Source organism: Vigna angularis, chromosome 9 (genome assembly GCF_016808095.1).
Source record: "Vigna angularis cultivar LongXiaoDou No.4 chromosome 9, ASM1680809v1, whole genome shotgun sequence".
Classification (NCBI taxonomy): domain Eukaryota; kingdom Viridiplantae; phylum Streptophyta; class Magnoliopsida; order Fabales; family Fabaceae; genus Vigna; species Vigna angularis.
In genome coordinates, this window is record NC_068978.1 from 13,732,386 (window position 1) to 13,754,490 (window position 22,105).

The 22,105-nt window shown below is 34.9% G+C and overlaps 2 protein-coding genes across 7 annotated transcripts; both read left to right on the forward strand.

The window, feature by feature from the left end:
* Positions 1–508: 508 nt before the first annotated feature.
* Positions 509–7,432, forward strand: LOC108319674 (pentatricopeptide repeat-containing protein At2g22410, mitochondrial). Of its 4 annotated transcripts, none has more exons than XM_052868612.1 (4): positions 509–5,705; positions 6,076–6,268; positions 6,588–6,803; positions 7,054–7,432. In XM_052868612.1, the coding sequence occupies exon 1, from the start codon at positions 703–705 to the stop codon at positions 2,734–2,736; it is 2,034 nt and encodes a 677-aa protein (XP_052724572.1). In that variant the 5' UTR covers positions 509–702; the 3' UTR covers positions 2,737–5,705; positions 6,076–6,268; positions 6,588–6,803; positions 7,054–7,432. The 4 variants fall into 4 exon arrangements, with proteins under 4 accessions (XP_052724572.1, XP_052724573.1, XP_017406375.2 ...); XM_052868613.1 differs by having other exon boundaries at positions 509–2,740; XM_017550886.2 differs by having other exon boundaries at positions 509–2,698.
* A 6,906-nt stretch (positions 7,433–14,338) lies between these two features.
* Positions 14,339–18,654, forward strand: LOC108319666 (DNA repair protein RAD51 homolog 3). Of its 3 annotated transcripts, XM_052868827.1 has the most exons (10): positions 14,339–14,355; positions 14,498–14,673; positions 14,786–14,887; positions 15,755–15,877; positions 16,654–16,687; positions 16,798–16,868; positions 17,092–17,324; positions 17,518–17,649; positions 18,049–18,115; positions 18,229–18,654. In XM_052868827.1, the coding sequence occupies exons 2-10, from the start codon at positions 14,562–14,564 to the stop codon at positions 18,402–18,404; spliced, it is 1,050 nt and encodes a 349-aa protein (XP_052724787.1). In that variant the 5' UTR covers positions 14,339–14,355; positions 14,498–14,561; the 3' UTR covers positions 18,405–18,654. The 3 variants fall into 3 exon arrangements, with proteins under 3 accessions (XP_052724787.1, XP_052724789.1, XP_052724788.1); XM_052868829.1 differs by lacking the exon at positions 14,339–14,355 and having other exon boundaries at positions 14,416–14,673; positions 18,328–18,654; XM_052868828.1 differs by lacking the exon at positions 14,339–14,355 and having other exon boundaries at positions 14,420–14,673; positions 17,092–17,318.
* Positions 18,655–22,105: the final 3,451 nt, after the last annotated feature.

The window sequence follows — 22,105 nt, forward strand, 5'->3', positions numbered from 1 at the left end:
TTAAACTTCATAATGCTCAAACAAAAATTACCAGTTTTTTTTTAATTAAATTGCATTGGAATTAACGTTTTAAAACATGCTTAGTTTAAAAAACTGCATAAATTTATGGAATTAGAGTATTTCATTGGGATGCATATTAGTTTTATTTATACTTAATTTTAATTCAATTTTGACTGAAATTTGTAGTTTGACATGATAGTTAATATTTTAACTATTATTTATTAATATTATCACAATTTTAGACTTCTTTAATAGAATTTGCAAAAGTCAAATTATCTAATTCAATTCAAATCACTTTTCCAACTATTTAGCTTAAGCTTTCAAGACACTAATTTTGGAAGTTATAAAAACTTATTTAAATTTTATTGAGGTCATAAGAAAACATGTGTTTTTTTTTTATTTGCTTGCAGTTTTGAAATTACAAAAAACAAAACACCCTGCGAAAGAACACAACACCCTGCGAAAGAACACAACACATTGATCTTCTTCACTAACGGTAACGGTAACCCTCTCTTCTTCTTCTTCTATCTCACTGTCAACCCTAATTCATTTCAATCCTTCAGTATCATGCACACATAAAATTTTGTTTGTTCCCACTTGTTATATCTATATCTCTATATAGGACTTAAGAGAAACCCGACACTATATTATTGCCTTTCGTGGATCATTGGCAAGTCATGTTTCGTGGACCATTGGCAAGTCATGTTTATCCTGTTTGCCAACAAACTGAGATTCAGATACCCTTTAAAAATCCCACTTTTAGGTCTCCTTTGTTGTTTACACACTCGTTCCTTGTGTCCTTATGTGAAACCCATCAATTGGAACACCTCCCACAGCTTCGTTCGAAACAACCCTCTCCTTTCTCTCTTAGAAAGGTGTCAGTCCTTGCTCCAGTTGAAGCAAATCCAGGCCCAGATGATCCTGACTGGCTTCATTAACGACAGCTTTGCCGCAAGTCGTCTTGTTACATTCTGTGCTTTATCTGAATCGCAGGCCCTTGAGTATTGTACCAAGATCTTGTATTGGATCCGAGAACCAAATGTATTTTCTTGGAATGTGACAATTAGGGGATTTGTGGAAAGTGGGGACTTAGAAGGAGCTGTTTTGTTGTACAAGAGAATGTTGCAATCTGGTGTTATGAAACCAGATAATCATACTTATCCTTTCTTGCTCAAGGCTTGCTCTTTCCCATCTATGAATTGTGTTGGTTATACAGTACTTGGACATGTGTTGAAGTTTGGATTTGAATTTGATATATTTGTGCACAATGCATCAATAACTATGTTACTCTCGTATGGAGAGTTGGAGGCAGCGTATGATGTGTTCAACAATGGTTGTGTGAGAGACTTGGTAACATGGAATGCCATGATTACGGGATGTGTTAGAAGAGGGCTAGCTAATGAGGCTAAAAAACTCTATCAGGAAATGGTGGCAGAGAAAGTGAAACCAAATGAGATTACGATGATTGGGATTATTTCTTCTTGTTCTCAACTGCAGGATTTGAATCTCGGCAGAAAATTTCATCTTTATGTCACAGAACATGGCATTGAGTTGACAATCCCACTCAATAATGCACTTATGGACATGTATGTCAAGTGTGGAGACCTGTTGGCTGCACGAATTCTATTTGATAAAATGGCACACAAGACCATTGTTTCATGGACGACAATGGTTTTGGGGTATGCTAGATTTGGTTTTCTGGATGTCGCTCGGGAGCTTTTGTATAAAATTCCAGAAAAGAGTGTTGTGCCTTGGAATGCAATCATCAGTGGCTGTGTCCAAGCTAAGAATAGTAAAGAGGCCCTGGCTCTGTTCCATGAAATGCAAATTAAGAAAATCAAACCTGATAAAGTTACCATGGTTAACTGTTTGTCTGCATGCTCACAACTAGGAGCACTTGATGTAGGAATATGGATTCACCATTATACTAAAAGGCATAGTATTTTTCTCGATGTTGCATTGGGCACTGCACTAGTTGACATGTATGCTAAGTGTGGAAATATTGCAAAGGCTCTCCAAGTTTTCCAAGAGGTTCCTCAAAAGAATTGTTTGACCTGGACAGCCATTATTTGTGGTTTAGCACTTCATGGGAATGCCTGGGATGCTATATCCTATTTCTCAGAAATGATCCGTAGTGGCTTAAGACCTGATGAGATCACTTTTCTTGGTGTCTTATCAGCTTGTTGTCATGGAGGTTTAGTTGAAGAAGGCCAAAAATACTTTTCCCAAATGAGCTTTAACTTTAATATAACTCCTCAGCTTAAACACTACTCGTGCATGGTGGATCTTTTAGGAAGGGCTGGTCATTTGGAGGAAGCCGAAGAGCTTATTAGAAATATGACAATAGCAGCAGATGCTGCTGTGTGGGGTGCTTTATTCTTTGCATGTCGTGTTCATGGTAATGTTTTAATAGGAGAGAGGGCAGCTTTGAAACTTCTTGAGATGGATCCTCAAGATAGTGGTATTTATGTTTTGCTTGCTACTATGTACAGTGAGGCAAAAATGTGGAAGGAGGCAAGGAACGCAAGAAATATAATGAAGAAGAGAGGAGTAGAAAAGATTCCTGGTTGCAGCTCAATTGAAATCAATGGCATTGTGCACGAGTTTGTGGCAAAGGATGCGTTACATCCACAGTTTGAATGGATTTATGAATGCCTGGTTTCATTGACAAAGCAACTAGAGCTTCTTATGTTAAAATGTGAAATTCCTGCTTATGGAGATGAATTTGTTTCCTAAACTTGTCAGTTTGTTTTCTCTATTTCTTCTGCTCATTTTATTACAATCTTCCCTGGATAGCCTGTACCAACTTTTCATTCTACCAAGGGGGTCCTACCTTAGAAAATATATGTAAATACCATGAAGACATTTGATAGGTCTTGGAAGGTTTATGTCAGAAAACATAGAAAGAACAGTTAGTAAGTGGTGGTTGGAGGAGTTTTATAGCAGTTAGCAGTAGTTTCTTTGTCAGTTATGTTTTGTTTATGTCTTTTAAGGAGTTGGGGGTGTATTGTGTTGGTTGTCGAGTGTTTTATTTCTGAAACAGGATTTGTCCTGTGTAAGGGAAAGTTTTTCCCTTGACTGTTGTTGATTGCTTTCACAGTTTTCCATTCAATAAAACTGTTTTTCCCTTGTGAGAATTCATAAACTTGTTGTGATTATTGACTCTAAGATAGTATCTAGGTTACTTGATACTAAGAAACCTAACAATTTGGCCCAACCTACCAGATCAAAAAAACAGTGAGAGAGAGTCATGGAGGGTAGATTAAGCATGTTGGAGAGGACAATGGAGAGAGGAATCTATAGCCAATTTTCAAAGGCTCAATGAAATGATGGAGGAATTAATGCGCAAAAGGAAAAATTTAGAAAGAGACTATGAAGGAAGTAGAGGATCTATGAATGGAGATAGAGTGGGAAAAAGGAATGAGAATGACGAAGAATCGGAGGATGAATGAAGAGGGAATCAGTGGGGATGGACGAGGAGAGAGAACTTCCCACATTTGAAGGAGGAGATCCTGTGGGATGGATAACAAGAGCAGAAAAATTCTTCAAAGTTCAGGAGGTTACATCTAGAGAGAAAATCAGATTGGCCTTTATTAGTATGGAGGGAGTAGCCAGTCATTGGTTTCAATTTTGGAAGACAAAAACCAATAACCCCACTTGGAAGGAGTTGACGCAAGCACTTATTAGGAGATTTGGGGGAAAAGAAAGATCTTCAGTATTCAAAAAGTTGGCATCAATTAGGCAGAAAGGCGAAATAGAGGAATATATTCAATAATTTGAAATGTTGGTGGGACAAGCAACTAAGTTGACAGAGGAACAATTAATGGGATACTTCTTTGTGGGTGTACATTCTAATATATGAAGTCAGATTAGACCGCATAATCCTAAGGATCTCATGAGGGCCATGGAGATAACGAGAGATGTGGAGGAAGCTTCGAAGGAGAATAGAATGGGGGGAAAGAACTATTAATAGAAGTGGAGGTTATCAAAATCGTTATCATGGTAGTGGAGGGGTGATCTCCAGGGTTGAAACTTTGAAAGGGACAAGGAACGAAATAGGAAGTTTCAATAATGCCAACATGTTTAGGAAGGAAGGAGGAACCATGATGGAATCCCGAGTTGGGAGTAATGACATAGGGAGTAATGACATAGGGAGTTGCCGAAACATGGGAATGAGGAATCTACCCTATCCTGAATACATTAGAAGAAGAGAAGAGGGGCGTTGCTTTCATATTGGGGGACCTTTTAGTCCGGGACACAAGTGCCCTGAAAAAAATATTAGAGTTCTCATTATGGGAGATGACGAGGAAGACATGGAAGAAGATGAAGAGGAGAAAAAACAGAATCATATGGATTTGTCAGTCTTTTCTGTAGGTGGGCTGGCATCTTCTAATAGTATGAAGTTACAAGGGGTGCTCAAAGGGAAGAAGGTGTTAGTTTTAATTGATAGTGGTGCTAGCCACAATTTTATTTTAACCAAGTTAGTGGAGGAATTGAATTTGGAAGTAGAAAATACTCCTTCCTACACTGTTTGTTTCGGAGATAGGCATAAGAAGCATATTGTTGGATGTTGTCCAAATTTGCTTTTGCAATTGAAGGGATTGATGATTGAGGAAAAATTCTATCTTTTTGAATTAGGTGGAGTAGATCTATTTTTGGTAGTTTCGTGGTTGGCTACTTTAGGAGAAGTTAAGACTAATTGGAAGACTTTAACTATGAGATTTAACCAAGATGCTAGGGAAGTGAGAATTCAAGGAGACCCAACTCTAACAAAAAGAGTTATTACACCAGCGACATTATTGAAAGAAATTGAGATTGAAGTGGTTTCTTTGGTATGGAATATGGGCTGTACAGAATTAGAGGAGAGGGTGGATGAAGGTGAAACATTGCACCCAGAGCAGCAAGCAGAGTTGGAGGACATTTTGGAAGATTTTGAGGATATTTTCCAAGAACCAAAGGGATTACCTCCTAATCGGTCAATGAACCATCAAATCCGTGTCAAAGTAAGTGTGGATCCTGTGAATGTAAGGCCTTATCGTTATCCCCATTTGCTTAAAACAGAAATTGAAAAACAAGTATCTGAAATGCTAACTTCTAGAATCATAAGGCCAAGTAACAGTCCATATTCAAGCCCTGTTATCTTAGTGAAGAAAAAAGATGAAAGTTAGAGGTTTTGTATAGATTATAGGGCATTAAATAAGGCCACCATTCCGGATAAGTTTCTCATTCCAGTTATTGAGGAGTTACTAGATGAATTAAATGAGGCTACTTATTTCTATAAAGTAGATTTGAAGGCTGGATACAACCAAATCAGAATGGAGGAGAAAGATATTCCAAAGACTGCTTTCCGTACTCATCAAGGGCATTATGAATTCTTGGTGATGCCATTTGGATTATCTAACGCTCCTACCACTTTTCAATGTTTAATGAACACAGTCTTGAGGCAGTTTTTGAGGAGATGTGTACTAGTCTTTTCTGATGATATTTTAATTTATAGGAATTTATCGGAGGAACATAGGGACCATCTAAAGCAAGTTCTCCAAACATTGAGACAACAACAACTGTATGCCAATAAGAAGAAATGTGACTTTGGCAGGCTACAAATAAGCTATTTGGGACATGTTATTTCTAGAAAAGGGGTGATGATGGACCCAGAGAAGATTAAAGCTATGAAAGAATGGCCTGAACCGCATAATAGGATCTGTGTAAGGGAAAGTTTTTCCCTTGATTGTTGTTGATTGCTTGTTTCCCATTCAGTAAAATTGTTTTTCCCTTGTGAGAATTCATAAACTTGTTGTGATTATTGACTCTAAGATAGTATCTAGGTTACTTGATACCAAGAAACCTAACAACATCTTTCTCCCATCATACATCTTTTTACTGTTTACCCCCTAGTTTTTGTCCTTGCTTAAAGTTTCCTCCTTATGTTGGTCAAATCTCGTATGCAGCTCATGGCTTGGTTGTGATCTATTATCATTGCAAATCTTTAACGTGATTATGATGGATTTACTAATATGATTTCTATTATAATATTGTTTAAGACTAACTTTTATGATTCTCCATGCTAAAAAACAGTCATATGGCACAGAACCAGAACCAACTATGGCAATCATTGGCCAGAACATTGATTCTAATGATGCCATGTACATTTTGGAGAATACTTGCATAGTTACGGTGTTGGACTCCAACTTAAATGACTTCATGACTTGGTTCTACTTCTAGACTCTACGGGATGAAGAGGTCAAGTTAAAGAAATTCTGAATGTTATGTATAAACTCTTGGCTCTTGTATATTGGATTGTGGTCATGCTTACATTTGAAAGCTTATGAATTTATCTGATCAATATACTGCATCAACAACACAAAATAAATATTGCTTTAAAAAATTTGTCCAAATCCAATTGCTGACGCTTTCTATTTCTGCTTCTTGGTTTCATATTATTGCTACCATACATGATTCACATGTCTACTCATGTTTGCTTCAATGCATTGTTCATTTTTTAGTTTTTTTTTTCCTGCTGCTTCTTTAGTAACATTTTTTTTAATATTAATATCAACAACTAAATTATTATGCTGTTTCTGGCTCAGGAGGAGTAGGAAGAAAACTGATACTGTAAATTCTGTCTTGAAATTGACCAAAGAAAGTGGGAGCTGGATTCAATATAGGTTATCCATGTATCACTGCCAAAGTGGACAACCGTAAAATGGTATGGTGGGCAAAATCTTTGGTTGCTGCTACTACTGCCCCAAACAAGACCCATTTTACTTGTGAATTGGGTTCAGGTCGTCTTAAGGCTCAAGCAGGTAAAACCCTTGTTTTAGGTCTTCAGGAAAAAAAAAGGCTTCAAAAAATATTTTTTGGTACTAATTTAATAGATAATTTTACATAAGAAAAAGCTTGAAAAATAAATTTTAAATAAAATTGTGATACATTTTAACATAAATTATTTTATTAGTAAATAAAAATGTCTCATTTTAAGCCTCCCAAACCTTTAACCGCGCTTTATTGGATTGAACCATTGAGGTTTACTTGCAGTTATCTGTTCAATGACAGGCTTTCACACTAAGAGTTACCAAGAACTGCACAAATTCACCATGTGAGTTTCCCATCAGGAGGTTTATGAAACATGTGATGATTCTTTTGCACTGGTTGATGCTCTTCTACCGATTGCTATAACCTGCTGGAAGATTATCCATCATTGTGCATGGAAATGGTGACAACAAGTGTTGAATGAGAAAGCAAATGATATCTGATACTAGGATGTTTTGTCCTGACAAGTTGTATGTTTTGCATTGCATGGCACGCAGAATGGCTTAAAAATACAGCAACCAATTCTTACCTTGTTAGCTGAGGTCAGCTATATGGATCAATTGACACCGTGAAACTTTGTGAAAAACTAAACTATCAATAAAAATCACTTTTAGCAAGGTCATTCTTAGTAGTTTCTTGTAATATTTTCTTTGCTTTTTCATTCCATTTAATTGGGTTATCTTCCATTTGATCCACTTCTTTTTACTTTCAGTACCTCTTTTATTTGTTCAAGATCCAATTGTTCTCTAGGCCAGAGACTACAGATTGTTAGTGTTGATTTAAACCTTGTCTTTTGTGTTAAAATCCTGTGATATAATATATTTTTACTGCTCATATTGGCAAGTACAGGTATATATATTCAGTTATTTAAAAAAAAAGGTTTTTTAACTGTACAAAAATAAAAGTAATTAACTCTCATAATTAAACAGGTCTAGATTATATGATTTTATTTTAAAATAAAACCATAAAATAAGCTTTTTATTAGATTTCTTTTAACATTTCATTTAATTAGTGTAAAACTATTAAATAAAACATTATAAAATTGATAATGCAAAATAAATAGTGAGAAATATATATAATATTAATACAGATAACCAAAATAATAACTATAATAATTATAAAAAAAAATTAGTTTTTGATTTCTGAAATTTTACATAAAATTGAAAATGGTTCCTGGTCGTAACTTGGTCATTGTTTTGTACTTTGAAAAACATTGATTTTGATATCTACTTTTCAACAACGTTAAAATTTATCATGCCTGACAAACGACGTTCCAACTCATTATCAAATATTGTGATATGTGTGTTGACACATATGTGACACGTGTTGCTTTTTTAATTAAATTTTCTTTTTCAAAAACCATTACAAAAGACCTTGGACACAACAAAAGATCTTGTCCACCACAAAAGAATGTAACTAAATTAAGAAAGGGTACGAGGAGCTCTCTGAAAGAACTTCGACACAATAAAAGATCTTGTCCACAAAGACTTCCAACAGTTGTGCTTCCTATTCACCAATCTACTCAACAAACATAAGTCACAATACCTCCACCAACACATGTGCCTACTGATTAATCTACTCAAGAAACACTAAGTCACAATACCTCCACCAACATATGTGCCTATTACTCAGGAATCTACTGTGCTTCCTTCTAATCAATGAACTCATATTTAATTTGTAGAAAATGTTTGCACTTTCATTTTGAAGACAATCTTTTAAATATCATGTAATGTTTAATGATCAAGGAACAATGTTTTATCAGTTTATTTTGGTGTATTTTGATAATGTAAGACAATGTTGCTATCAGGTTTCTTTCGATTATAAAACAATGTTTTATCATGTTTATTGACCATTGCGTATTGATGAGGTGATCATTCTTGTATGATGTTTATTGACCATTACTTTATGATGTTTCTTTTTCACTTTCTTTACCTTATTCACTACAAGTGATCATTCCTATATTTAATGACCATTATAATTAAATAAATCAAATTAGACAGTATTAAACAGTAATCACTCATGTTTATAAATAAAACAGACAATAACATTACAAATAGCAAATTACAATACATAAACTTGTACTAAATCAACCAAGTTTCATCAACATTGATATTACAATTACATTACAAACACATATAACAAAGACTATCCCCATTAAAACCTTCAACCACTTTCCCAACATAACAACATTTTTTTCTAAACAAGCTAATTTCATCTTTTCAACATATGTTTCTTCCATCTTCATCAGACTTTCTTCCATCTTCATGAAACTTCCACCCACTTCTTCATTTCTTGCACTTGCACTCCTTGATTCTACATTCACCGCATTTACTTCAAGAATTCCTTCTTCATTGCACCATTGAAAGACGTTGCAGCCAACAAAATCTTCACTCCCACCCTATTCAAGAAGAAAAAACACTCCCTCGTCAAAACCCAGAATAAAACTAACATTTCTGCTTCCATTAAACTTACCTTGAAGTTAGGGCAACCCCAGAATTTTTTGTCCTTGTTTTTAGGGGTTCTCGCAATGCGGAACACTGCATTGTGACCATAGAAGTAAGTGGGTTTTACACCCAACATGCTACCATTGCCACTACTCTGTTGAAAGCCTCAACCCGTGCATTTGCAAGACGAAGATGAACGAGACATCCTCAGCTGAATAGTGCTTCCGCAAGCTCTTCTTTCCTAAGACGAAGATGTATAACACTTTGGATGTCACGGGTTCCCTTTGAATGTTAGGGCTACCAACCATAAAAAAATTACTTTTCCACGTGGAATTGTTCATTCTACAACATATAACCAATTCAATTTAGGTTTAATCATTCAGGAAGTCCCTATTTTCGGGTAGAATCTCAATTTGGTCCTTTTCTTTCTGGGCGTCTCAATTGGGTCCAATTTTTGTGAAAATTGCAACAATTCGGCCCCTGCTGTTAAATTGAGCTCAACGACGTCAGTCTCTGGTTGACGTGGCACATTGGACTGACTTTTTAATTGACGTGGCGGGGCACCTGGGTCTCACGTGAATATTTGTATTTTTTTTAAAATAAAGAAATGGAAAGTAGGAATGAATGACACCAAGGGAGACCTCTATTTCCTGCAAGGCGTGATAGACGATGGAATGAATGGCATACAGATCATGATCAGAAGACCTCAAGTAAAACAGAGCCTTCTCAAAATCCAAATGCAACATCGCAGACACAGCCTTGTTCAACTTGTACTTGAAAAAGTTCCACCGCTGGACAAACTCTACAAGTTGCTTCTACTTCAGCAGATTCTTTCCCCCACCATGAGTCTCGACGCTTTGAAGAACATCAATCGCACTGGTTATGCTGTAATCTGAGTTAAAAATAGACACAGGCACAACCCTAACAAAATCTGGTGGAACCGTTTCGAATCCAAATACTCATAATCAAAGTATAATTATCAAATTAAAACCTAGAGGTATACGAATTAATCGACCTCACAATAGCAAACGAGCAAATCGAACACTCTGAAACCTAATTCCATAATTCTTAAAACTCAACCTTTGATCTCCTAACAGCAATCCATTATTGCTGTTATTAGTTCCAAACCTAAAGCTCTTCTCGATCAATTTCCAATCGAGGCCGGAGCTACCCGTGCTATCAAAATCGCTGTAGATGTGGATGAACTGGACGGTGAGGGAATTCTCGAACGGAACAAGTATCCGGAGGGAGGGAGCGAGGAAGACATTGTAGGTGCTTCAGATGAGGGAGGCGAGGTCGGCACACAAGCCTTTCTTGATTTGGGACAGCCATGGACAGAGTGACGAGGGGGTGAAACTCGCCGCGGGGGATGACACCGTCATCGGAGATTGCGGGGCCGTAGTCAACTGGACCGGCGTGGAGGTCGATTCAGAAGTAGCGATCTCCGGAGGTGAAGAAGGTGTCGAAGCATTTGGTGAAAGCGGGGGAGGATTCTCAGGGGGAGTAGGTGTAGGCGTAGGGTTTGGGATCCATGGAGTTGAAGAAGTTGGTGGTGTGTTAGAAGAGATGGGTGATGTGTTATTCATTTCTTTGTTTTTAAAAAAATACAAATATCCACGTAAGACTCACGTGCCCGCCACGTCAATTAAAAAGTCAGTCCAGCGTGCCACGTCAACCAGAGTGTAAAGACCTGAAAAATAGAGTGTTATAGAGCAGATTGGTGTATTAGAATAATGAGATAGATTATTTTACTGTAAAATAATCTGATAATATAAAATGAAATTTTATAAACTCTTCTCATTATTCTAAGAACACTTCATCTCTCTAGAACTTTATTCCTCAGAGTTCTCTCTAAAATTTCTTCTTGCTGAGTTATTTGTTCAACGATCAGGAAGTGCCTAGGCGATCCTAGCGTTGAGGGCTTGAGTTTGGACCGATCAATTTCTCGTTCTTCAGCTGGTAAGTTGTCTCCTTTTTTCTGTCCGCTCTTCTCTGTACTGTGAGCATGCAACGATTCTAGTTGCATGTGATTAGTAGTTATTCCTTCCATTTCTAGCTCAATTTAGGTTCTAAGTGTGGTTCTCTATCACCAATTGGTGAGTTGTAGGTTTCTGTGTAGTTTCCTTGTTGTGCAAGGTACGGTTGAAGCATTTCTGTGAGCTGATTGTCTATCTCTGAGGTAAGGGGAGCTAGCCACTGTATTGAATTGTTCTATGAACTGTTTATGTGTTGAATTTGATAGTATTTGATTGTTTGAGACTAAATGGTTAGTTCTAGAGCAATGTGAATTGAATGTGCTAGAAAGATGAAATTATGAAACTGTGATATGTTGTTGATGAACTGGTTTGGATGAATATGTGCTATGAATTGTGTGAATTGGAGGTTGTTGCTGTATGAGATCTGTTGTGGGGATGAGGTAGTAGAGTGTGAAGTGAATTAGAGTAGTTTAAGGTATTTTAGAGGAAATGAATTTGAAAATTGGTGGTCAAGGACTGTTGGTGACTGCTGGGATAGTGTAAATAGGTCATATGGGACTGGTTTGAGTCATTAAAATGGTCAAAAACAGGTTCCAAGTGGTAGAATTGGTTTTGGGTCTATAAGTTGATGAATTGGAGGTTCTATAGTAGAGATTGGTGCATAAACACTTTATATTGGTGTTAGGAATGTTTAGAATCCTTTAGTTAAGTTTAATTTAGTATATACATCGAATTAGGAGTGTTAGAAGTTGGCCAAGTTGAGTAGAATTAGTAAGGAGTGGTTGAGTTGTGTAATTCTGCAGAATTTCGTTCTGCAGAATTTCGTTCTGTAGATTATGCAGACTCGCTGTGCGAATGGATTCGCATAACGAGTTACCTTGGCGAGGTGCTCTCTACCAAGGTACTCGCATAGCGAATGGGTGCGCTGTGCGAGTGATTTGAGAGGGTTGCTCTCTGTTTGTCAATCCACATAGCGAGTGTAATCGCTATGCGACTAGTTGAGGTCTGGAACCATTATTCTTTTTATTCGATCAGCGAGTGGGTCTCGCTCTACGAGTGCTTGGGGGTTCAAGTCTCTGGATGAGGCTCTTGCGTAGCGAATTGGGTCGCTATGCGAGGGATTGGGGTCTGTAGCATTTTATAATTTTATTCGCATAGCCAATTTAGTCGCTATGCGAGAGATCTAGAGTAGTTGGTCTCTGTCTTTGGCTTTCGCAAGGCGATTTAGGTCGCTGTGCGAGAAGTTTATGGTCTCGCTATGCGAAGGTGTGCGCTGTGCGAGGGGTACGTTCTAGTTCAAGTCTTGTGTGTTCTTATGTTGTTGGATATGTATCAATAAGTATTGTATGAAGTAAGTTGAAGTTGTAACATGTAATATCTGTGGTGATTGTGGTATGTTGTAATCAAAATGGTAAAAGTTCAAGGGTGGTTTATGGACGTAATTCCATGATCCTCAAGGAGAGGAGACATGGTGGTGCCCTATGTTGTGATTCAAAGTGGAATCTCTAGTTGAGATTCAGGTAAGTTTAGAATGGATGCAGGAGCTCAGTCTTGGGGGTTATCCTGAAACTCCAATGGTCATTCATTCTCAAGTAGAGAGGATTGATCCATGTCATGAGGAGTAGCAGGAGGTCCTAGTCTTGGGTGCTTCTAGTATGGCCTAAGGTGAGTGATAACGGACTAACCTCGTGAGTGTGGTAGGGTGAAACCCATTGGCAATGGCTTTGCAAAGCAGTAGAAGCCACCACGAGTGCACGACCCGCCATAGCTCGGCAATCATTCTAAGTCCGGACAGTCAGAGTTAGTGTGTGTTATGTGTGAAGGGTTTAAGTGATGTGAATGTATAATATACTTGTATGAATTTTATTGATTGTGGTATGATTAGTCTTTGTTTAAACTAGCTTACCCTGTTGCGTGCTTATGTTTTATATGTTCTGTTGTTCTTCTTCTGCGATGACCATCCTTTGGATGTGAGCAGCGGAAGAAGATGTTTCCTTGGAGCAAGCATTGGATGGAGGTGGTGCTGCTGCTGAGTAGTGGTTGTTGTTCTTTATAGCCTTGTGGCTAGTTTTGGCATAGCTTTCAGTCTGTATATAAAGTTTTAAATTTATAGTTGTTTTTGGATGACTGTAAAGATATCACTTTATATTTTAGATGGATAATTGTACTACTTTATCATGCATGTTGATTCTCTTTATTATAGTTTACACTATATATATTGGGATGTTATACAGAGACTGTCGCCGTTGGGCTCAATTTAACGGCAGGGGCCGAATTGTTGCAATTTTCTCAAAAATAGAACCCAATTGAGACGCCCAGAAATAAAAGGACCAAATTGGGATTCTGCCCAAAAATAGGGACTTTCTGAATGATTAAACCTTTAATTTAATATGCAATGCCACGCCATTTAAAAAAATACACCTCAACATCTCTCAACGTCGCCTGTCAAAACTTAACAGACAGGACAAAATTGACTCAATTTTTTAAATATATGGATCCAATTGAGACAGTTTAAAAAACGAAGACTCACTTAAGATTTTCCAACAAATACGAGGACGATGCAAGAATTTAAACCTATTTTTTAATAATTTTTTTAATAAATACTTATTTTGATTTTAGGTTCTTTAAGTAACATTATTTGAATAAATCATAATATATTCAAAAATATTATTTATTTTGAGACATTCGTTATAATTTTATTTTTAAAAAATGTTTGAAAAAAAAGAATATTTTATTTCACTTCGACACTAACTCTAAATTCTTGGTAATTGAGACAACTTTGCTTTTTCTAAATTTTAAAAACGATTTTTTTAGAAATAAAAATAAAACAGAAGTGATTTTCTTAAACTATGCAAGTCCTTCAGTCACTCATTTTTTGTATGTATAAAACAACTTGTAAATAAAAAGTCAAATATATAATGAATATAAAAAACTTATTCAAAGTGTAAAATCTCATTATTTGTTTAAATTCTAATTTAAAAAAAATTCAAATACATACAACAAATTGAAGAATAAAATACTTTTGGACTTGAGATTTATTCAAAGTAAAATGAAATATTAAATATAAATTTAGTATAGTCCGATTTAGTTTTAAACATAAGAACAAAACATCAGAAAATATCGAAGTAATTTTTTTTTCTTTTTTCAGTGTTTTCTATTAATAATCAATTTAATTTTCAAAATTTTATTCAAATCACTTGAGCAATTTGAAGTGTTTCTGCACCATGAACCTATGATTTATGTCAATTTTGACTCTTCTGTGATCAGAAAAAGTGAGAATCTGAAGAAAGAAGAAGAACATGGTGGAAGGTAGAGAGTGAGAGTGGGAAGCATGGAAGTGGGTATGCTTCCAATCTCAGCTTCTAAGAGAGGAAAACTCTTGGCTGCTGGTTACACCACTCTCGATGCCATTGCTCGTGCCTCCGCCTCCCACCTTGCTCGAGGTTTTCCTTTCAATTTCAATTCTTAACCCATTTTTCATTTTTCAATTGGGTATGCTTTTATGTTAAAATATATTTCTCTTTTCTTCACCTACCCTCAATCTCTCTTTCACAGATATTGAAGTTTCTGATAGTGAAGCCTTGGAAATTCTGAATCTTGCAGCCAAAACTGGTGTTTTGGATAGACCAAATGGGACTCAAACTACTGTTGTTGGTGGTATGTATTGTGTTAATTTCTATTAGGCTATTTAGTAGTTCTTTTGAGTAATAATTAAAATTGTTTACTTTCATGTTATGCATATAAACCATCTTTGCTTACCTCTTGCATTCTCATGACTTTGGATATGAACTGGTGAAGTGATGATGTGGACTACATTGGATTTCAATTTGGTCGCCATTTGGTTGTGAATTTGTGTTGGAAGTAATGTGTGAAGAGGTTACGGATGTGTGTTACTCGGTTGTGCAGTTGGAAATTATATGTGGTCCTAGTGTCGTATGATTCTTATAGCGACCTCCTAGTGGGAATACTAGTTATACCAAAAGCATTTCCAATCTATGATATCAAGTTTTTTCAAGGTGGAATGTGATGTGTATTAAGAATCAGGCTTATGAAATTTGGGAAGACTTAGAAGCAAGAAGCAAAAGCTTTCATTAAAATAATTTTTGGAGCTTCCTGCCATGTGAAAAGTGCTGATGGAGGAGTTTTACAGACAAATTGTTGTGGTGAGACAATTGGTTTTCCTACACAATAGCTTAGCTTTAGATAGTTTGTAAAATTATGTATTAGATAGCATCTCATTTGAGGAAACATCCCCTTGTTACTATGCTTATTTAATGGGGGGAAAATCAAAGAGCTATCAAGTATCTTCTATGCTCAATGAAAAAGCAAGTAGACAGTCTATTCATTTGGCAATAAGTGCTTTGGTTTTACTTGATATTAATCTCTTATGATTGATGTATTATTTTGTTTAGTGTTATGTGAATTGAATTCAGTCCAGTGTATTCAACAGAGCATGATTCCCTCAAACACTTAAAGTTTTTTTCTTGTTTTCCTTTTCCCCTTTGTGTTTTTTGTGTCATGCAGGTGGTCAGACTGCCTGGGATATGCTCAATGATGAGAAGTTTTCTTCTTACATTACCACATCTTGTGTGGATCTAGATAACATCCTTGGCGGAGGAATTAAGTGTAAAGATGTCACTGAAATAGGTTAGGCTTCGTCAAAGAGTATGAAGTCCATAATCGTGATTTCAAAGAAAATATGGGGCCTGGTTTTTGTTCACTTGAATGGATTTAGGGGAGAGTGATTGTATGAATTTGAGAGGATTTGAAATGTATGAATTTGAAAGGATTTGAAAATCAAATTTTGTTGTTGTTTATTTGAGTGGATTTGGAGGTAGATGAGAGTGGATTTGGAAGTAAATTTTTTTAATCTGTCACATCAATCAAATCCTACACTAATTCTCACAAACGTTGCTTTCAATTTCACTCTCACTTACCTCTTAATTCACTCAAATAAACAACAAAAAAATTTATCTTCAAATATTCTCAAATCCACTCAATCACTCTCCCCCAAATCCATTCAAGTGAACAAAGGGTTAAGCTTTTTTCACCAAAGAATCACTTCTAAAAAAAATAATCACCTTTTTTAGTTTCTTAAGTTTTTGTTCCAAAATAATCAGAAGCGGACTTGATTAAAAAAGTTTTTATCATAATTATTTAAAAGTTAAAATAACTTCTCATAAATCAGTTACTTCTTTGTAAAAAAAGTGATTATTCTGGTTGTAAATAAACATGAATTAACTTCTACATTTTCTAATTTTCTGAAAAATAATCACCAAATTATTTTATAGCAGAAACCATTTTTTAATCTTTAAGAAACTAGCTCATATATTACTTGTTCTGTTGCATGCATGAATACCTTGTAGTTTGCTTTCTTTCTTCCCTTTTCTGGTTGTAATATAATTCTTTCTTTCTTTAATTAGGTGGAGTTCCAGGTATTGGTAAAACACAAATTGGGTATTCTTTGTGATTCCAATTTTCTAGATCATGTTGCTATTGTTCTTTTCCATCCTATATTGTGAAATGTTTGGTTATTTTGTAATATTGAGTGCTATGTATGTTTGCAGGATTCAACTTGCAGTAAACGTTCAGATTCCTCAAGGATACGGTGGCCTAGGTGGGAAGGCAATATACATTGGTAAGAGCCTTAATAAGATTCTAATATTCATTCAGCATTTGATGCAGACCATTCATTGCACTTTGTTAGTATATAATCTCATACAGTTTGTTATATCTGTTAATTTAACAGATTTCTCTCCTCTCTCTATATATTTTGTATCCTTTTTTCAATGATCAATAATACAGTTCTTTCTTCCCTCATCTCTTTATCTTACAAACTTCTTGCGCCAATGGATACTTAGACACAGAAGGAAGCTTTATGGTTGAACGAGTTCTTCAAATTGCTGAAGCATGCATAGAAGACATGGCTGAATATAGCAACCACTTCCACAAAGATTTGCAAGCTTGTGAAGTTAAAATGCACCCTAATAACATCTTGGAAAATATATTCTATTTTCGTGTTTGTAGCTACACCGAGCAAATTGCCTTGATAAATTACTTAGACAAATTCGTCATGGAGAATAAAGAAGTAAGGGTATTATTTCATCAATTGAATAGATATTTTTTTCAATAAACATAGTGAAGATGATACTTAACCTCATATGTTGCATCAATTGTAGACAAGGGCAATACTCTTGCTTTCACTTTCTTTCCTTTTGCTTTTAACCATTTGTTCTGTTACACCTTAACTAATCCATTGTGATCTGTTTTTACATACATAATTCCAGGTAAAGATCATCATTGTTGACAGTGTTACTTTCCACTTCCGCCAAGACTTTGAAGATATGGCTCTCAGGACTCGATTACTCAGTGAAATGGCTTTGAAGTTCATGAAGCTTGCTAAAAAGTTCTGTTTAGCAGTAAGAATCAATGCAAGATGTATTTTTTCTTAACTTAATAATTGGTAGCAGCTGAAACACGCCAATGCAATTTATGTATATCAAGTGTAAAACTTGCAGTGACACTTAAACACCAAGTTAGTAGATAGGTCAAATGGGGTGTTTAACTAAAGCAAGAGAATATAAAACATAAGACAATGAACAGTTACTTGATTATGTGTAAGATAGGAGTGATGGTATTCTGTTATTCAATCATCCACCTATTTGCCTGAATCTATGGATTTGGATTTGTTCCAGTGAGCGTTGTACCATGGAATTTTCCCTGCTTCCTTGCTTGACTTAATGTCCATTCCTTGTTTTTCTTTATGTTCTTGTTTTCATCCTCCTTAGTTTCCAACTGCAAATGTGATTTTCTGGCAGGTTGTTATGCTGAATCAAGTGACAACCAAGTTCATTGAAGGTTCATTTCAATTGACCCTTGCACTAGGTAACTGTTGTTTCATCTTGCACATCTCACTTGAACTTTTAGCTTGTATGAATGACCAATATCTTTTTTGTCCCATCATTGAAGAAGTTTGTTGTTTATGCTATACTGAACAGGAGATAGCTGGTCACATTCATGCACAAATAGGATAATATTATTTTGGAATGGCAATGAACGACATGCATTTATTGACAAGTCCCCTTCTCTTAAATCAGCATCAGCTCCATATTCTGTGACCAGTCGGGGCATACGAAATTCTACTTCAAGCTGCAAAAGGATCAAGATGATGTGACCTTTCGAGTAAGATAGTCTATAACTCAACCTTCCTCACCCTTTTTGCTTATCCCCTTGTAAAATTTTTGGACACAACAAGAATTATACAGCATGTTTCACCCTTTTTGGCTTTCCTACAGTGCTTGTTTTGTGTTTTGATTGGTGTTATAGATAAGGCTCATCTGAATTGAGTTTGTGTTGAAGTGAACAAATAAGGGGTACCTACCTTTGATTTAATCTAAGTGCATAATGATCTTTACTTACTAAAATTTAATGACTAGATTCATAACTACTTTCTCACTTTGGAGATGTACTTACTTTAATGTTTTTCCTTGGAATTATATTCATTATGAAAAAACTATTCAGATTACAGACTAATTAACCCCATTTAATTTGCTTCTTCTAAATAAATGGTTTGATTACATTGTACTTGTCAATAATGACCATCTTGTAAATATATTATCTAAGTTTGGTTTTTTCTGCCTATTTTACCATTATATTTATATGTTTTAATTTTGAATACTTTACTGATCAATTAAATATGTAATAACATGCAGACATGCCATGAGAACAGTTAAAAGAAATAAAATGACATTATTTCAGTGCTGTTTTTTTTTTTGTTTTTTTTTCAAAACATGATTTTTCTAACCTTTTTGTGACATCTCAGGAAAACTTTGTGAAACGATGACAGTTGAATGATGCCAAAATAGGCAAAATTGAAAAAATGATAAATATACTGAAAAATAATTTGGATGGTAAAATTTGGATGATAAATATACTGACAAATGAAGGATTCAATATTTAATTATACCTCAAAAATAAGATTACAAATAGGTTAATGTTCCATCCTTTGATGCTGCCACTGGAATCAGCAGTTGTATATGAATATACGTGTATGTACAAAGAAAATACTCCTATTCATATGAAAATGAAAATTGAAAATTTTAACTACAAAATGAAGATTGATGGTGATTTATCATGTTATGTCAGTCATTCAGTTTTCTTATTTATATTCTTTTTTTTTTCTATCACAATTTAGATATTAGGTGTTTATGTATGTTTAAAATGTCTTAGATGGTTAAGAGTGGCAATTATGGATAACTAATATACAGTCACTCTCATCCATCCAGTAACCAAAACGTTTTTTTAAGGACAAAACAAAATCATAATAAAAGTATTGAAACTCAAAATGAACATTATTATTTTAACAATGATTTCATTTTGATTTTCATGAGAAATATTTGAATGATGGATATTGAAATTACTATTTTGATTTTACTGAAAAATATTTATATTGTCTAGGTAAGTATAAATATAAATATAGATAATATTTAATATTTTAATCCTTTGTACATTTAATCCTTTATATATATATATATATATATATATATATATATATATATATATATATATATATATATATATATATATATATATATATATATATATATATATATATATATATATATATATATATATCCTTTGTACATTTAATCCTTGAAAACATCGTATTTTTTTTGTTTGTGATATATTTTTAGAAAAAGTATAATTTATTTAATTTTTTTAGAGAAAACATCCTTGATTTTTTTTTTGTCTTTTTAAGATTTAAGACATGAAACTTAAATATGTGCAACACTAAACACAAATTTAGTCCCTAGATTTTGAAAGTTTGTTTATAAGTTAATAAGATGATATATGAATGAAAAGGAAGAGAAGATAATAAGAAGCATATGGTATAATCGGAAGTTATTAAAGAGAGAGTAAAAAAGATAACATTGTCATGCCATTTGAAGAAGTTCTATTATAAGAGTTGTTGAAATCGTCACTTGATCAAAGGATCTAAGACAAAGAAAGAAGGAGAAATAAGTGTAATAGAAGCTATTTAAAAATCACTTTGTCATTCAATAATTTGAATTAGGAAGTGGATATAAGGGAGAGTAAGTGGATGGATTTCAAGAGATGGAGAGAGAATTGTGGTATTATTTAGATGAAGGGATTTGAATGAAAACTTAGATGAGAGTTTGTGAAAGATGTGATAACTGTGATAAATTAAAAAAAAATGTTTTAATTGATAAAAATAGATGATTACCAATTTGCCTTTATGTAGAAATTTAATATTAATTTAAATTTAAGTAGTGGAAATTATATTAAAATGAAATTATAATTATTAATAATAAAAAATTAAAATTGAAAAAATACGAGAAAAGTTTATAAAAGGGGTTTGTTAGAATAAATTTGAAATGCATTTTCTTAAATAATAATTTGTATATTATTATTTAAATTATTGTTAACAAAAAATATATTCAATTTGACATAGTAAATAAAAGGTTTAATCCTTTTCGACATCCCTATTTATGTACGAATGTCTCAGATGAGTCCTCGTTTTCTAAAGTGTATCAAAATGGTCCTTAATTTTCAAAATTGATATCAATTGAGTCCTTTCCGTTAAGTTGGCTAGACGGCGTTAAAAAAATTGATGAGTGGATGCTGAGATGACGAACGAACGCTCGTCCACAAGCGAACGAACGCTCGTCCACCAGCGAACGAACGCTTGTCGACCCCCGAACGAACGCTTGTCGACCCCCGAACGAACGGTCGTCCAGTGTGGAACGAACGGTCGTCCAGCAGTAAGAGGTCGACGAGCGTTCGTTCGCTGGTGGACGAGCGTTCGTTCGCTGGTGGACGAGCGTTCGTTCGTCATCTCAGCATCCACTCATCAATTTTTTTAACGCCGTCCAGCCAACTTAACGGAAAGGACTCAATTGATATCAATTTTGAAAATTAAGGACCATTTTGATACACTTTAGAAAACGAGGACGCATCTGAGACATTCGTACATAAATAGGGATGTCGAAAAGGATTAAACCTAAATAAAAAGTAGAAAGTTTCTCAAAGTGACTGTCACCACCTGTCATTCAGCACAAGTAGAAAGTTTCTCAAAGTGAGCATCTGTTCTACCAAGGTGTTCCATGAATACTTCTAGTCGTGTTGTGAGCGATGAAAATTGATAATCAACCATGAGAGATTTTCTTTTGGACCTGTCAGACGACGAGGTCTCAACAGATGGTGCAAAAAGAGTAAATGGCACTGATGGTGTCAGTCCAAAGTTATATGAATCCACATGAGGAAGTGGTGGTGGTGTTGGTTGTGACACTTGATGATGTTCAGGTAAGTTAGTGATGTAATCCATCATTTAAATCCATGTTGAACATTTGCATTTGTACCTCTTATCTTTCTTTATGGGCTGTCCGGTACCTGGTTTCCGTAGTGTGATCAGACCCCCACAACTCCTTCATTAAGTTCTAATATTTTATGGAATTCACTATCAATTTCCCAGAGCTTGGCTTTGCTTGAAATTGATTGATCAAAATAAAGTAGTTACAAACTCTTTGTTTTCAGTGATAGAATGGATAAATTAATGTTGAATGATTACCTTAATCAAGTCACTCTAAACTTTGTCTTCAGCTTCGAAGTGCTTCGTTGATTAATTCCAAGAAAACTCACTTAACCCAACAAATAAGTCATGGACCTCGCGCCACTTATTCGTAAGAACTTTTTGTGTATTTTTTATATTATTCTTATTTAAATGCACTAAACTAAATTAGTGGAGATTTTAAAAAATGTTGTTGATGTTTGGGATGTCGAACTCTCGTCAACACTATTACCCAATTGAACTTCATCTACCATAACAGATAACAGTCAGAAGTCTATATCCTTCGT

What these genes read in the sequence shown, in the direction of transcription:
- LOC108319674 (XM_017550886.2), top strand. Translation starts at nt 703, where the DNA reads ATGTTTATCCTGTTTGCCAACAAACTGAGATTCAGATACCCTTTAAAA. An exon ending in AGAGCTTCTTATGTTAAAAT is followed by an intron (nt 2,699 to 6,075) that starts GTGAAATTCCTG and finishes GCTAAAAAACAG; the next exon opens with TCATATGGCACAGAACCAGA.
- LOC108319666 (XM_052868827.1), top strand. Translation starts at nt 14,562, where the DNA reads ATGGAAGTGGGTATGCTTCCAATCTCAGCTTCTAAGAGAGGAAAACTC. An exon ending in CTAAAAAGTTCTGTTTAGCA is followed by an intron (nt 17,650 to 18,048) that starts GTAAGAATCAAT and finishes ATTTTCTGGCAG; the next exon opens with GTTGTTATGCTGAATCAAGT. An exon ending in TCAATTGACCCTTGCACTAG is followed by an intron (nt 18,116 to 18,228) that starts GTAACTGTTGTT and finishes TATACTGAACAG; the next exon opens with GAGATAGCTGGTCACATTCA.